The following is a 17,089-nucleotide window of genomic DNA, read 5'->3' as shown; positions in this document are numbered from 1 at the left end:
TTAGTTTATGAAGAGGAAAAATGCAGTTGTTGATATTGGATTTAGTCATTTAGCTCCACAGAAAGAATGGTGTGCATACTCAAAGAACACTTGGGCCCCATTCGCTTTTCAGTAAGTTACTTACCTGGGTAAGTTATTCCTGGGAAACACTTACCTAGGTAAGTGCATTTACCCATGTTCTATTATTTCCAAGGTAAATAAGGCAATAACCATTTTAGCCAAAGAAAACTCTATAACTCATGCATAAATTAGACTCAGGTTAAATATTTCCAACTTCACTTTAAGGTTGAACTGGACTCGGACTTTAGGCCCAATTCCTACAGTTGGGCCTTGGTTGAGCTAAAACCAACCCAGTCCGTCCGACTCACACCCCTGAAATAGTGGGATTTAAGAGTCGAAAGTTAAATCAGTTAAATCATTAAGGTTATGTTTGGTCTGAAGGAAAAAGTAGGGAAAGGAAGGAAAATGTAGGGAAACCTTTACAAACCATGTATAGGTTTCCTTGCCTTTACCTTCCTTTCCCTACTTTTTTCCTTCAAACCAAACAGCCTAAATGGCACTTGGGTTACACTTCCCAATATATGCTAATCTAGCCTTGGATTTTTGTTTTTTGAAAAACCAAAAATTAGACAATTTTAGGAGTCTTGAAACACAACGGAGGGGAAAGAGAAATTGCTTAGATGGACCAAGATAAGTATATAATATAGATATAAGTTTGGTGGTGTATAGTTACACCAAACATATTTAACTGACAAGGAAATTCTGTTGTAATTTTAAGCTAGACTATTTCACAGAATTAAATTATGGGGTGAAATTGGAATTGTTCACCCCATAATTCTCTGGATTACTTCACTTGTCTCCATTATTGCAGTAAGTGGAACCTGGCAAAAAGCAGATCATCTATGTCTTAGAAGAAATTGAAATGATGGTTGAGGCAAAAACAAGTAGTTAATTCTGGGAAAGGCGGAAAAGGAATTCAACTCCAAATCCACAACAAATGTTAAGTGGTTGTAAGGAAATAAAGAAAAGAAGAGCATGATCTTAGTTTTTTGCTTAATTTCCATTGATTTGGCAGACTTATTTTGGAGCCAAATAATAGAATCCAAATTTTCCTGAAAATTATGATGATCCAGCAGTGATTTAGCACAAAACCGAAAATTTTGTTTCCCCTCCCAATAATTTAGCACAAGAAGAAGAAGAAAAGCATGTAGTAAATTTGCACAACTTTGTTGATTTCTATATGTATGAAGTGGTGGAGTATACAATGATTTCACAACAGCAAGGAATTCCATCCTAATAGCTAGTGACAAGCCAAGCCAAGGACGTACGTTTCATGGGGAATTCAATCAGCTAGAGGACCAATTCATCATCAATTCTCATCCTTCATTTTCTTTTCCCTGCCCAAAGAACCATGCATCCGGCACTTAATTGTGTATTGGTTCTTCCTCCAAAACTAGTGTCGATCAGTGTGGAATAATCATCAGTTGGGACCCCAGCAGCTCAGGTACATAACTTTTCTGAGAGAATCCTCAGCTTGCTTCATCTGTTGCTCGTCTCTACTCGCCATCACCAAGGAAGACGACAGGCTCCTCTTAGCCTGAGAGACCGACCCCAGATTGTTCTTGGCGTGCTGATGCAACGACCTCAGAGTGTAATTCCACCTACAGATGCCTTGGTCTTTCAATGCCTCAACAGCTCCAACGCTGGCTGCCACAATCCACGCTCTGCTAGAAGAACTCATGTTTTCTTTGTTCTTGATCTTCTGGGTCTTACTTCTCTTTAGCTAATTCTGAGATGATATGAGATGGATTTGTTGGGTGATGCTTTGGATCGATGAAGAATTGTTAGCTCTCTATATAGAGGAGTGAAGGAGATCATAAAGATGGTGCCAAAACCAGTGGCTGCTTTGCCAGTGGTTTGGAACTAAAGCCAGTGGTTTTGGGTCCATTCCATTATTATAAAGCGACCAAGCAGTAACTGTGATTTGAATGGGGACACAAACAGTGCCCACCACCACCACCAACAACCAAACCTGAGTCATGAGCTGTTAGGGCTGAGAGGGTAGAACCAGTCATTTGGTAAAAAAACCAGTGTCAACTTGTAGTCCCAGTGTGCGAGGCTGTGACCTGTGAGCCTCAGGTTTCATAACTAACGCTTTTGTCTCTACCACTGGAAAGAAATTCTTCTCTCTTTCTGGCAGGATTCTTGTGGGTGTTTCCAAAATCAAGAAGTTTGAATGAGGGCTGATAATTTGATTGGCAGCCTAAAGCTTTTTTTCCCACGTTGAAGGTACATTGTTTATTAATTCAAATGCCCAAAATTTTTACCAGAGAATGATTCCTTGTTTGATAAATCGGATTTTGAAGGATGCATATGAACATTAGAGTCAAAATCCATGGGTTGAATAACACCAAGTCTCGTTCGCTTTTCGGTAACTTACTTATTACCTATATAATTTTTTTCTAGGAAACAATTACTCAGGTAAGTTTTTTCTGAGAAACAATTACCCAGTTCCACGTCTGTTTTATTGTGCTTAAAATGACAAAAAATGATAAAAAGTAATTACTTTTATTAATTATAAAATTAATATATTTGTATAAAATGTATATATATATATAGTTAATTATACTAATTATAATTTTCAATTAAACCCTAATTTTAGTTGGATCGGATTGGTTATTAATTAGGTGCAAGATCTAACATCCAAATTTAGGATAAATATATTCAATATCAAATCGAATATATGACAAAAATTACATCTAATTATTTATTCTCTCCCCCATTTCATGTTCACTCATTTTACAACCAGCAAACAATTAATTCAATTCAAGTGAATTGATGATGATGAACGTATTTTTAGAATTTTAATTCAAAGGATAGAGCTAAATAGGGGGTGTGTAATAGTAATTTTGCAAATAGTTAATTTTCTAATTAATGACAAATATCTAGAAAGGATGTTTTTATATGTTAAATTTCAAAGAGGTTGATTTTCTATGGCAAATATTTTAATTCAACAAAGAAGTTTCTTGATGTGTCAAGAAGTGAGGATAAGTTCAAGACCAACTTAGAAAAGTGAAAGAGAGTTCTCATTGTATTGGTAAGGAAGTCAAACTTATTGAAATGGTCTCGAGGTAAATGACCCTCATTTTCGCAACTATTGCACTGTTTACAGAGGTTTTTTGAGTTGTTTATTCCCGGTATTCATGGTTCTCTTCTTTTTCAGCAAGTTTGGTAGATCTGTTTGTTGGCATTGCATGTTTCTAGCTTTTCGTGCTATATATTTGTAGTTCATGATTTTAAAGATCCAGAAATAGAACCGTTCTGACCATCTGTTTTTGGGTTGATGGATCATCCAGTTTGAATGGATGGTTCGTTTTAACAAAAAAAATTAAAAATAAAAAGTGTCCAAAAACCATTGAACTGATCGACGGTTCAATCGCCCAAATCAACTTGTTGTTGACTTTTTCAACAGTTTTTGGCCAAAGACTAGGTTTGGGGTAAAACGGAACTGGTTGCCTGAACAGTTTCCGGGCCGAATGATTCGACCATCCGAATCAACTGCAGTTCGAAATAATTGGAACGTTTAATTTATTAATGAAATTTGCCTTTAAGGCTTAAAATTTTTAAGACAATAACCCATAATTAAATAGTAATTATAAGGTAGATTGTCAAATTAAATAATAATTACTAGAAACATGTTTATATACCATAGAATTTACAATAAATTAATTATAAATTATTAGATTGTCAAACACCAATATTTTTACCATTTTTTAGTTCTATGTTAATTAAACTGTGGCATCAGCGGGTCAGGTCAATGTTTAAATCAGGACAACTTTGGCTGTTAGGAAAAATAGTAGTTTGGGTTGTGTAGTAGCTTCTTGCACACATACCATGGGTGCGGGGTAAAAAGTATTTGTTGTTGATATTTTTTAGCCGAAAGAAAACAAACCAGGAACTAAACGAGGTAACATGTCATTTTTAAGAAGATTCCAAATATAGGGTTGCAAACGGATTTATCTGATCCGATCTGATAATAATTTGTTAGATTTTCAAGAGTATGATTTGAATTCAAATATTTTATTGGATATTCAATTCAAATCTGATTCGATTAGGATTGTAATAAGAAAATTTATGATATAAATAAATATTATATTATATTATTTATATATAATATATTATATTATGTAATACACATACATACATATATATATATATATGTATATATATAACATATAACATATAATATTTCATAACTAATGGATTGGATCGAGGTATATTCGAATTTGATTCATTAACTAAACGGATCAACTTTTCCAATCAGATAGATTTGTTGGGATCAAGGGAAGTATTCGAATCTGACTCTTATTGGTTCAGATTTGCACTCTAATCGAATCTAATCTGACTTATTTGTAACCCTACCCAATTAGCCACGAGGCAACATGTCATCTCTAGGAAGCTCCCAAATAGGCAAACTTTAATCATACTGGGGACCTAGCTATTACAAGGTTTAGGTTATCAATTAAGCTTGGTTCTAGGCCAGTTGAACTAGGGATGGCAACTTTCTCCATAAAATAGGGGCCTTGCCCTGCCCCACCCCGAATTGGGTGGGTTTTCCCCGATCTTAAACGAGGATGGGAACGGGTTTTGCATATAATTCCTTGAACCTGGTGGTAAATTATTAAAATATGCCTAGGTTTAAAATTAATTTCTAAAATATCTTTAAACTTTCTCCAAATTCCTAAAAGCTTTACCATCCAATAATTTAATGTTTTAAATACTCCTAAATTTCCATAATACAATGTTTAAAATACCAATAAATTCCCATAATATATTTTTCAAATTATCCCAAATATGATATGTTTTTAGGTATTGACTTGGGGCGGAGAAAATTCAGGGATTTCTCGTCTCTGTTAAGGAGGTTTTCCACCCCGAACCCACCCTACCACCAGAGACATGGAGGGGGTTCCCTGCCCCAAACCCGCCTTGTTGCCATTCCTAAGTCAAACCTTATTTTATATAACGATTCTGGTCTAGAGCATCAAAATTGTTTTTTTAACCCATTTAAAGGTTGGAATTTTGACTTTGTTTTACTGCATAAATTCTTCATCCAATTGGTAACCCATCAAGGAATTTGGTTGTAAGAAGGCAAAGGAGAATAAAGTGAAGGAGACCATTAAAGATAATAGGGTTGCGACTGAATAGGTTAATGCACATCAACAAAACTCTTGTACATTTGCTCCTATATTAAGAATACTACATGCAAACAAATGCTATTACTCTTGTTATTTTTAAATTACTCTTGTCTAGTACATTTACTTTCTAGTTTGTTTTCCATTGTATCGAGCTTTGACGCTTTGTTTTGTTTCATACCCCCTCCTTTTAACTATTAATAAATTCTTCTTTTTCTTAAAAAGTATAGAAACTTGCATAGTGCATTGAAGACATGATTCTTTAAAAACAAATCCAGAACAAACTATGGTTACTAAGGTACCATTTGGCAAATCTTTTTAAGAAGATATTCTAACAACCTAGATGGCAAAAGATGTACTAAGCCTTTGGGGTCTTGTCTTTAAAGATCAAGACTGTTTAATAAGTCTCTTGATAGACCATGGTCTATCGGGTTGTTAAATGAAAGATTTTAGGCATGGAAAGATGGAAAGCTTCATGTGAAGCTTCCTGCTTTTTGGAATTTTGGGCTTCCATAAACTGTCATCTACTTCACATCTCTCATCACAACATTATTAATGTTAGATAACAAAAACCTATTTAAGGACCTCACCTAACATCTTAAACTTTTAGGTTGAATGATTATTTGAAATGGCATCAAAGCCTATTTGATACCAAGTAGTCTACTGTTCATCCTTGCTAACCCCATTATAATCAATTGAATTTCAGAATAAGGTATGGGTGGGTTAGGCTGGGCTATGCTTGTCCACATGCTTTAGGGGCATGTCAGCACAATGTATTCAAGGACCTCATCTAACAGCATAAGCTTTTAGGTTTTGAATAGTTGTTTGAAAATTTACCATAGCTAAGGATGAAAAGGGGGCTCCTCTTAGCTAAGAGGAAAGTCCCAATTTGTTCTTAGTGTTCTTGTGTATCAAAGTGTGTTACCATTTATAGAAGCCTTCGCCTTTCAATGCCTCAACAATTACATTGCTTGTGGCTATAATTAAGGGTGTCAATGGACCTGTTTTGGGCTGGACCCGTCCAGTCCAAAATTAATTTGGATGGATTGGACAGACCAAAAAGAAATAGTGGATTGGACCGTTCTGATCCAAAATATTTATTAGATTGGATTGGACCTGGTCCGTCCATAATAAATTTATATTGAATTTGGTTGGATTAAGCCAATATACGGTCCATTGATATAAGAAAAGAATATAAGTGTCAAGGGACTGGGTTTGGGTTAAAACCAATCTAAATTAAAACGAATTTGAACAAAATGAACGATCCAAACATTGAATTGGACCGATCCAAAATGGTCCACATTATTCGTTAGATTGGATTGGACCCGTTCCATTTGTGATGGACTCACATTGGACTGGATCAGATTGGACCAATCCATGCTCTGCTTGTCGAACTCACCTTAATTTCCTTCTTTCAAAACTCTTCTATGGGAGCTGTCTTTCAGTTGTGAAGAAGGAAAAACTTGTTTATCCAAGTGTATATGCTTAAAATTTATATTCTATATATTAGTAAAGGTGGTTTGAATGTAGTATTTTTACAATGGTCCAGTTTACATGAAAATCTGCTTGTGGCATGATATTAATATAGTTGCCATTTTTAGTTAGTTTTATCAATAATTTATTATAATATTTTTATTATTAATGCATTGAATATCCAGCTAGCTATTAGTCCAATATAAATCCGATGAATAAAATTAAATTTGAATTCGAATATAAATGAATCAAATCCATTTAATTCGATTCATTAGGAGGCTAAATGGGGATTTATAATAAACAAGAAAAGAAAATAGAAAGAAGAAAAAAAGGCTCCGCAGATTTGCAGATGCGAAGTATGTATTTATAGCGAATAATGGTATATATCTACAGCCTATAAAGTATAAACTGGTTTTGATCGTTTTCAATCTGGGGATGAATCAATCAATTGGGATCCCAACAACTCAAGTACATAATTTTTCTTAGCGATTCTTCTGATTGCTTCATGTGCTGCTGTTGGTCTGTCAAGGCCTTCTTACCCATCATCGCCATGGCTGAGGAGGAGGAAGAGATGTTCCTGCCGGCCTGAGAGAACGATGGGAGGAGGACACCATTGTTCTTGGCGTGCTGGTGGAGACATCTGAGAGTGTAATTCCATCTACAGATGCCCTGATCTTTCAATGCCTCAACTGCTCCAATGCTGGCTGCCACAATCCATGCTCTGCTCGGTGAACTCATCTTCCTTTTAATTAATCTCTTCTCTTGAGTCGGCTGTTTTCTTGGTAGCTAGTGATTAATAATGAAGAAGGAAAAGCTTGTTGATATGGATTCTTAGCCCAGGATATATAGCTTTTATATACAGATATGTATGAGATCGACAATTCTGGGAGTTGGGAAAAAAACCAGAGGCGATGAGGTGGTTTTGCTGGTGGTTTGGGAAAGAGTCCAAAGTGGCTACTTGTTTTAGAGAAGCCCCACAAAGAAACCAGACAAATGAGAATAACAATAAAGAAAGAGAAGGGGCTGGGCCAGGGGGAAAGAACCTGTACTCGAGCTTCAGGAGTGATTACAGCTCACGAGCAGGCCGATGGATAGACCCTGGTACAGTGCTGGTGTCGACCAGCGTCCAGTTTCCATGAAAATCTGCTTGTGGCCAATAATGTTGGAGATGGAGCCAGACTCACGCACATCCATGAAAATCGAATTTATCTTCCAAATGAATAGTAGGGACAGCGTCCTTTGTCTACGTAGCAGTAACCTGAACATCGTACATACAGTACAGCTGAATGAGAGATCATGGACCCATGTTTATCCGTAAGTCTTGTCTTCCTGTATTCTTCTAATTTTTTTCCTTTAAAAAATTTCATGCTAATCCATAGGCCGGACCCTCCCCAATTTATCATCTTAAGCCTAGGCACGGCCCACATTACACATAGTTTCTACATACACCAAAAGCACTTTGCATTTTGTCTGAACCAAAATTTACAAAATTTCACTAATATCAATAGCTCCTTCTCAAAATCTATATCTAGAAATATAGTGGAAAGAGAAGTGTATAGAGGTCTAGGGTTTCGAACAAAAGGCCTCTCTCGCGAGTTTCCCCTTCTCTCTTTCTTGACACATTAAATCTTTTTCGTAGTCAATGTTTGTAACATTTTCTCCCCCTTCCCCATTAAATCTCTTATTTCCCATAAGGCTCCGTTTGCTTTTCGATAAATTACTTATTTAGGTAAATGCAGTTAATTATTTGGATAAGTTTTTTCTTGGAAAATACTTATCTAGGTAAGTACATTTACCCATGTTTTTTTTTTATTTCTCATGTAAATAAAGAAATAACCATTTTAACCATAAAATCCATTATTAAAAGGGACATTTTTGTCCCATTCAAGTGTTGGTAACTTTCCCCCTAGGTGGGAAAGTTATTCACACACCTTTCCTTGGTCCCCACATAAATCTAAAAAAAAGAAAATGAGATTCTTGGTCAATGGGAACCAAAATCCTATTAACCAACTTTCCCCCATCTCAGAATCCAAAAAAATAACGCTCTCTAAATATCTTCTAAACTCTTTTGACACTTTCTAATAAAAATTGTTACAAATTACAAGGGTTGGGTGGGGTTAAGGGTAAGGTTCAAATTTTCAATATGATACACTCCATATTGGGTGCTTAACGAAATGCCTATTTATCGAGGTTTCAGGAACCACAATCTTTCTAATAAAAAATATAGTTAAAATTATATCCAAAAACCAAATTTTGAAAAAAAATGTAAAAAAACATGTAAACACATATTATTTTAAGTACCGATATGCCCCTACCAACCTTAAACAAGAACCTTGGCCTGGAACCAAATTGATGTCAAAACCTAAATTTTCCAATGTAAACATATCCAAATTTCTATTCAACCCCATACAGTTCTACCCTTTGGTGGCCTTCTCCTTTCACTAAGGAGGCAAAGAGACCACAAGAGTTGCAACATCCAATGAAATCTGAATTCAGATCTGAAAAGTTATAGTTTTTAGGCCTAACTAATATGGACTACATCAATAGTTTATACATTTCTATAGACACATATCCATGAATCCATTTTTCTTTATTTTTGTATTTAGCTTTTATCTTAAATAAACTTTCTAATGTAATAAATAGATTATTGAGTCAATGCTAAAATAAATAATAGATAATTAATGTACATTTCAATTAATGACAGTGGGTTCTTAACGTGTTTTGGTTACTTTAATTTTTTCTAAATAAAGTAAAAAAAGGAAAAAATAGAGTATCCTAAAGAATAAAGATAGAGTTCAACACCTAATTCTCTTCTATATTTTGCATAGATTAGTTCTACCTACACTTGTAATGCATAAAGGTCCACATAAATACATTAAACTACCTTGCAATAACTCTCAAGTTTAATCTTCCCATAATACTCTTCTAGATAGATAGGAATAGTAGCCTTGATCCTCTCTTATATATTTGTATATAAAGTTTAGCTAAGGGATCCTTTGGTTTGTAATCGGAACCGGAATCAAAATAATCTATTCTCATAGTCTGTTTGGTTAGGACAGGATAGAGAATGAAATTGAAATTGATGGTGTGCAATTCGGTCACTCCTAGCTAGCACTTGTGTGGTTCCCGAAAAGTACTTGAGATGGAGAAGAAGAAGAAGAAGAATCCCCGGGGGCTTGCCTGACAGAAACACTCCGACGCTTAAGTTAGTATTCTATGGAAGAAGCAAGGAGAGAAAGATGGCTAAGAGTGCAGGTAGTGAGAGTGATAGAAGATCATACCCCGTTTATTGAGAATGGGCTCCTTAAAACAGAATTTTGTTGCATCAGGCCCACTGGCCTTTGACAGGGCAGGTATAACCGCCACTGTCAGCCTGTCGTAGCTGTTACAGACAGGGCTGAGGTGGCATGCGTGGAGCCGTCATTGAAGGGTATGTGCCTGTCAGGTGTAAGGCACCCTCTAAAGGTGGCAGGCACGACGCTGTTTGACGAGGGACACGGCTGCTGTCCCTAGATTTGTCGGGTATGGTGGTCGGACAGGAGATCTTCCTGCAATATGCCGAACTACTCTTTCACGAGTTACCTGTGCCGGGCTATCTCGCAAGTGGCGAGCTGCCTATGGCAAGCTAAGCCGAGCTGCCTGGCTTGAGGTGTCTTCACCTCGGGGTATTTATAGGCGAATCGGTGTGTTCCTGTCTAGGAGTGGCCTGAGGTCTACAAGGAGGAGCTCGGATATTAGGAGAGGTTAGGGGGCCCCGAGCTCGGAGGCAGCTCAGGGTGCCTTAGCCCCGGGGAGGAGGTGCGGGCTAGGCGGCTCTCAACGAGTAGTCTATCTCGCCGAGTTGCCGGTCTGAACTCGGTGTGACTTTCCCACCGAGTTGCGACTGTGCCTGCTATGCTATCACGTCGAGTCATCGCTTGAGCAAAGTCACACCCACATGTACTTGTGCTACGAGGTCAGGCCAAATCACCCTCCATCAAAAATCAAGAGAATGGAATTTCATTCCCAAGGAGAGGGGAGGGAATGTCCATTCCCTCAAATAGGAGAATGCCATTCCACTAGGAATGAGAATGAGATTCTAATTCTGTCCAACCAAACAGTTGGAATCAAAATAGCCCATTCCGGTTCTGATTCCAGACTCCTATTTTCATGAACCAAATAGGGCCTAAATGTGTTATATTTCAGCTGAGGTTCACATCAGCCCTTATTTCAGATCTCTCAACCATATTTAGGGTGTATGTTTGGTAAGAGGAAGCCTCTCTAATTCCTTTTTTTTTATTTCAATCCTTGACTTAATGATAAAAGTATCCTTCAAAAACACCCCCGTGGATGGACATGTATTAACCACATTTATTATGGCTTGATGGATAGTTTTTTAAAAGTAGGGAAAGGAAAGGAAAGTTAGGGAAACTTCCACAAATCTTGTATATGTTTCCCTAACTTTCCTTCTTTTCCCTACCTTTTCATTTAAACCAAATATAGCCTAAAGGATGCTTCTAGAGATGTTTATGGGTTGGTTCAGTTCGGTTGTAGGCTATTTGATCAGCCAAATCAACTTGATAAGTCGTGGAATTGGTCACCCAAAACTTATTGATCATTAGTGAAAACTGACCAAATTGAATCGTATTGGTTTTGGTCAATTTATCAGTTTAGTCGATTGGTTTAAAAGACAACCTAAGAGTAATTTGTTAAACTAGAAAAAACATGGCTTGATTGGATAAATTTAAAACAAGAAAATTAATAATTGCAGCACTATTATTAAAAATTGATTTTAACAAAAATGAATTTAAAATATAAAATATGGAAAATTTTCCACTTTTCCATATTAAAAAATTTAAATTTAAAATATAAAATATTAATATATATCTATAGTCAGGTAAGATAGTTTTTGTCATTTTACATACATTCAAACTAAAACCAACCTGACCTCTCAGCTTAGCATAATGCATGAACCGAGCTTACCGAAAATAGTTGAAAACTGACCACCTCGGGTCAAGTTGGGTCAGGTTGCTCCGTTTGATCGATCTTATGAATCCTTAAATTAAGGAGCATAAATAAACTCTCTCCAAACATATTTCCCCGGGAATTACCATCTTTTTCAAGTGTTTCTAAAATCACCCAAGGATTTTGATGTTTTTCCTTAGAAAACAGGTTCGATTTGAATATTTTCACTTCTAAACTTCAGAGAAAACACTCATTGATTTGGTGTTTATACATCATTGGTACATGCTACATCTGTGATCTGTAAGACTTGTCAAGAAACTCTTTCCAATTCTAGGAAACTATCTTCTGGTGCTTTCAGAAACACCCAGAACATGGAATTTAGGAGAAAAAGAGAACACCAAATGCGTTACCAGAAATTAGCAATATTTCCTCCAGCCAAACTCTACCTCTATGTACAGACTTTCTTCCAGACCATTTCAGTCTGTCCCTCTCCGATCAAATTGCAACAGAATGACACACGCCTCCATGATCATCAAGTAAGACTAATCAGTAATTTAGAAAATTTTGAAGTTGAGCTAGGCATCCTCATGAATTTTCTAATGAAATAAATAGAAGGCAATTCAGAAAACCTTTGAAGATACTGAGATTAGGATCCTGTGCTTGTATTGATGTAAGAAAATGATCATATATACATTTTCTACATTGCTTTGAGTAAATTAAACGACTTCATCAATTGGGACCCCAGCAACTCAAGTACATAACTTTTCTCAGCGACTCTTCAGATTGCATCATCTGCTGCTGCTGGTCTCTCATGGCCTTCCTACTCGCCATTGCCATGGCTGAAGAAGAGGAAGAGATGTTCCTGGCAGCCTGAGAGAACGATGGGATATTGTTCTTGGCGTGCTGGTGGAGACACCTGAGAGTGTAATTCCATCTACAGATGCCTTGGTCTTTCAGTGCCTCAACTGCTCCAACGCTGGCCGCCACAATCCATGCTCTGCTCGTAGAACTCATCTGTAATTCTTTCAAATTGTTCGTTTGGGTCTACTCTCTTGGTATTGAAGAAGGAAAAGATTGTTGATATGAGTTTGGATCTCAATTCTACTTGATATATAAATACAAAAAAGTGAAGCATGCGAGTTCAACAACCACAACAATTATTAAGAAAACCAGAGGCGATTTTGCTGGTGGTTTGGGAAAGACGCTACTTGTTTCTGAAGAAGGCCCACCACGAAACCAGACAACCCAGAATAAAGAAAGAGATATGGGCTCCAGCTTTAGATCCTTGAGCCAGAGGGGAAGAACCTGAACAGGAGCTTCAAGAGTGATAATTACTACTCACGAGCAGGTAGATGGTGGTGGACCCTGGTTTTGTACTGGTATATATCGACCTGCAGCTCCTGGTTTCCATGAAATTCTGTTTGTGTCCAATAGAATTGGAGCCACTCACGCCCATGAAAACCGAATTTATCTTCCAAAAGAATAGTACAGAGTAAAGACAGCGCTAATTGCATTGAAAAGTAGTAGGGTGTAATCGGGCCAAACTTGGTTCGACAAAAATACTTCTGCGTTCAAATTTGACAAACATAACAGAGCTCAGAAGGAAATGGAAGAAAAATGTGTTTATTCTCATGTGAACTGATACGTATATACAAATCTAGTTTAAACCACTTGGCCAACTTGTATTGTCACGTCAACATAGGGGTGTTTGTAGTGTGGATGAAAAATTGGTGGGTGTGGATTGGTCCACACCACACTCTATGACAGGGATCAATTCACACCACACCATAATCCACAGCTGTTCTGAACTGTAGATAGATTGTGTAGATCGAACAAATCTACACCCACGGTGACATTCTATAGGTGTACATCATATTTTTTAATTCCATGTATCGATCATAAATGTCTAATTTTTGCATTTTATATAGTAAATAAATTGAAAAGAAAGGCATCAATATGTAGACAACAATTGCATTTTTTTTAAATAATTAAAAATATATTATTTTAAATATTAAAAAATAAAAAAAAGATTATTTTATTAATAAAATATTAAAAAAATAGTATTTAAATAATGAAAAAAGAGTTGAGAAGGAGAACCGTCAGACTTGTGTTAGAATTAACATTAAAAATTATCATTTTATTGATAAAATATTAAAAATTAAAAATTTAAAAATTATTAAGAGACTAAATAAAATGAGAATAATTGGATTAATCTAACGTAAATGCGTTACATTGAAATCTTCCTACAAACTTTCGACACCATACTGTGGACCATCTACGAGAAAATACTATAGACGATAAATTGGGGTGTGGCCCGTCCCTTTCCACACTATTTTGTGGATGGGGACCATCCACACATAACAGAACGTCATATGTTACCGTGGACGAGACCGTACCACGATACATACTCACTACCGAATGCCACCTTAGTTATAACTGAACAGTTCGGATGTTCTAGAATAAAATTGGATTAGAATTCTATGTTCTACCTCAAGTTCGATTTGATTAAATATTCAATAACTTAGAATTCAAAAAATAAATAAATAATTAATTTATATATTAATCAAATGTTCGAACCATGTTTTCAAGCTTTCGACCCGAAGTTGTTATCAATCGAACTCAAATCAAGCCTACTCAATTTGAAGACTCGGCAGTTGATCTACATGCCATCATACTTGTATATAGTTGATCTACTCAAAACTACAATTTTGAATTTTGGAATGGAATCTTGGACTCTGTTAGTAAGGAAATTCTTTAAAATTTTAAATTGAATTAAAACAACGTAGATCGGTCGTATATGTCCTGAGCAAATTTTCTACTCGATGTAACATTTTATTCAACATGGATTTCTATTTATTCCAATAATATTTCTTCAGTCCCACTTGGAAGCAGACCCACCTGAAGGAATCGAAAATGAAGAAAAAAGGAATCAGAATAGAAAAAGCCCTGAAACCTTGAAGATTAGAAACCATCATTTAATGGGTCTCAGGCTCTAAAACGAGAGGTTAGTTTGACCACCACTACATTAAACAACTACTCTAATAAATACCCAACTGCAATAATTCTGTCAGGTTTAATCTTGGGTGGAAAGTTTCTTAGATGGGATTAAATGGTGGTCGTAATCCTCGATCTCTGATATATCCAAATTGCAACACAGAGGAACAATGTCTCCATGATTGTAGAGATTGATTTCAAGAATTAATCTCATGAAAGTATATACAGCTGAGACAAGCGTACAATTGATGATCATCTGATATACAGTTTGATTTTCACAAAGGTCTTCAGATATTTCGTTCTCAGTCAATATCGAGGGGGAGGGAACAGATGATATCACTTCATGGTGATATCTCTTTTCTTCCAGCTAATGGATTCTTCTCAATCTTCACTCCCAATTTTCTGTCTTCATTTTTAGCCCAAAATTGTACAAAACTTTCCTCTCATCAGTTGGGACCCAAGCAGCTTAGGTACATAACTTTTCTGAGAGACTCTTCAGATTGCTTCATCTGCTGCTCGTTTTGCATCGCCTTGTTAGTGGCCATTGACGAGGAAGAAGAAGAAGAGAGGATCCCCTTGGACTGAGAGAACAACCCCAGATTGTTCTTGGCTTGCTGGTGTAACGATCTCAGACCATAATTCCATCTACAGATGCCCTGATCTTTCATTGCCTCGACAACTCCAACGCTTGCTGCAGAAATCCATGCCCTGCTTGTTGAACTCATCTTTGGTTTTCTCTTTATCTTGGATTTGAACAAGAATAAGATTATAAGAAAGCTCGTTGATCGATCTGGGTTTGGATTAATTCCGGCAAAAGATGTATATATAAGCATCAAAGGTGAAGGACATCGGCTCACAAAGTCTTGGAGTTGTTAAGAAAAACCAGAGGCGGTTCTACCAGTGGTTTGAGAAAGACGCCACTGGTTTGGATGAGGACGTCTATTTTTGAACATGAAAAGAATTAACCAACTGGCAGTAGTGGGTCTTTGAATCGGGACTCAAGGCATAGACAGTGAGAATGAAGGATCAGGTGGGCTCCATACAGAGACATAGAGGGAGAGAGAGTGTGTGTGTTGGTTGAAGAGTAAAGCTCATTTGTAGATAAGCCCAGGTTGGTACTGGTTGGGAGTCTGGATCTCCTGCCCACGAGAACCCTGCACACATCAATCTTAGCCACTCATGGAAAACATTTTATAATATTATACAGGGGAGATGTTTCCAATTCACGGGGATAGTATATTATGGGCATACGTGGGCAGGGTTCTCGTGGGCAGGAGATCCAGACTCATGGTAGGGACAAATTAATGGCTTGTTCTGTAATCCGCTTTTGTTTACTAGGATGGAAGCCACTCATTACTCAACCTCCATGAAAACCCAAAACAAAAGCTGAAATGTCAAGTATGGGATTTACTTTCTGATTTAGGCCCATCATCTTTTGGTCTGATATCAATAATGCTGGTTGTAATCATACTCTTTCATCAGCAAAAGCAATATATACATAAATATACATCAAATTAATGTCTCAAACCAATATTTCCCTTCATTGTAGGACCAGCTGGTCATGAAAGGAACAATATTTCTTTATTATTAAGGCCCCGTTTGCTTTTTGGTAAGTTATTTATGTATCTTGGCAAATGCATTTATCCTAGTAAGTTATTCATAGGAAAGACTTATTAGAGCAAATGCATTTACATGCGTTCTTTTATTTCTCATATAAATAAGGTAATGACCATTTTAACCATAAAAATTCATTATTAAAAGGGTATCACTTACCTGCCTAGTAGATGAGTATCACTTACTCGGATAAATGATACCTAAGAAAATAAAATATTCCCAGTCCCCATATAAATCTAAATTAAAAAAGAACATGGGATTCTTGATCAATAAGAATCAAAATCCCATTAACCAACTTTCCACCTCTCAAAATCCAGAAAAAAAAATGCTCCCCAAAAATCATATCTCTACCTTTCTGTGGCAAATTGCCAAATTCTATCTCTCTCTCTAATGGTGATCTATCATCAATAGGCACTACAATGGTTAGACGCAGTTGTAACTGGCCCAATATGTCTGATTTGCAAAAGAATTGAATATTAAATCAGTGAATGGTTAGAACTAGACCATTACTATAGGGTGTCCTGGTGGCTCAAATTATATCTGTCCAAGGGTCCATAATCCTTTTTGCAGTAACATTTAAGCATCAAAACTATACGATTTTCGAGAAACCATTTTATTTCCAAATGCACACAGTTCGTTGAAATTAGTGGAATTTGCTGGAGGGTACTTTCATACCACCTGAACGAACGGATTGAATTCATCGAATGACTCTTGGAGCAAACCTCAGCTTCCATTTTTCAAAATTAACGTGCTGGTATTGTTGCTCGAAAAAACGACTGATCACTGATCAGGCTGAGTTTTTGGTGGTCGACCAAAACCCTATTCAAGTTGAGCTGTGTTCCAGCTAGAAATGGAGGCTCTTGTGTTCAAGA

General features: G+C 36.6%; 3 protein-coding genes across 3 annotated transcripts; all 3 read right to left on the bottom strand.

Annotated features, from left to right (window-relative positions):
- Positions 1-1,208: 1,208 nt before the first annotated feature.
- LOC148874784 (uncharacterized) lies at positions 1,209-1,964 on the bottom strand. Its single transcript, XM_088963702.1, has one exon. It carries the CDS (start codon positions 1,739-1,741, stop codon positions 1,481-1,483), a length of 261 nt encoding a protein of 86 aa, XP_088819828.1. The 5' UTR covers positions 1,742-1,964; the 3' UTR covers positions 1,209-1,480.
- Positions 1,965-7,007: 5,043 nt separating this feature from the next.
- On the bottom strand, positions 7,008-7,588 carry LOC148874783 (uncharacterized). Its single transcript, XM_088942164.1, has one exon. It carries the CDS (start codon positions 7,401-7,403, stop codon positions 7,110-7,112), a length of 294 nt encoding a protein of 97 aa, XP_088798290.1. The 5' UTR covers positions 7,404-7,588; the 3' UTR covers positions 7,008-7,109.
- A 4,659-nt stretch (positions 7,589-12,247) lies between these two features.
- Positions 12,248-13,124, bottom strand: LOC148874782 (uncharacterized). Its single transcript, XM_088963701.1, has one exon. The coding sequence runs from the start codon at positions 12,621-12,623 to the stop codon at positions 12,339-12,341; it is 285 nt and encodes a 94-aa protein (XP_088819827.1). The 5' UTR covers positions 12,624-13,124; the 3' UTR covers positions 12,248-12,338.
- Positions 13,125-17,089: the final 3,965 nt, after the last annotated feature.

Source organism: Nelumbo lutea, chromosome 1, assembly GCF_056320005.1.
Source record: "Nelumbo lutea isolate HS-2025 chromosome 1, American lotus-T2T, whole genome shotgun sequence".
In the NCBI taxonomy this organism is placed as follows: domain Eukaryota; kingdom Viridiplantae; phylum Streptophyta; class Magnoliopsida; order Proteales; family Nelumbonaceae; genus Nelumbo; species Nelumbo lutea.
The sequence above is the reverse complement of the archived record's forward strand: the minus strand, read 5'-3'. Positions and strand labels throughout refer to the sequence as shown.

Coding starts and splice junctions, on each gene's coding strand:
- LOC148874783 (XM_088942164.1), bottom strand. CDS start 7,403: ATGAGTTCACCGAGCAGAGCATGGATTGTGGCAGCCAGCATTGGAGCA.
- LOC148874782 (XM_088963701.1), bottom strand. CDS start 12,623: ATGAGTTCTACGAGCAGAGCATGGATTGTGGCGGCCAGCGTTGGAGCA.
- LOC148874784 (XM_088963702.1), bottom strand. CDS start 1,741: ATGAGTTCTTCTAGCAGAGCGTGGATTGTGGCAGCCAGCGTTGGAGCT.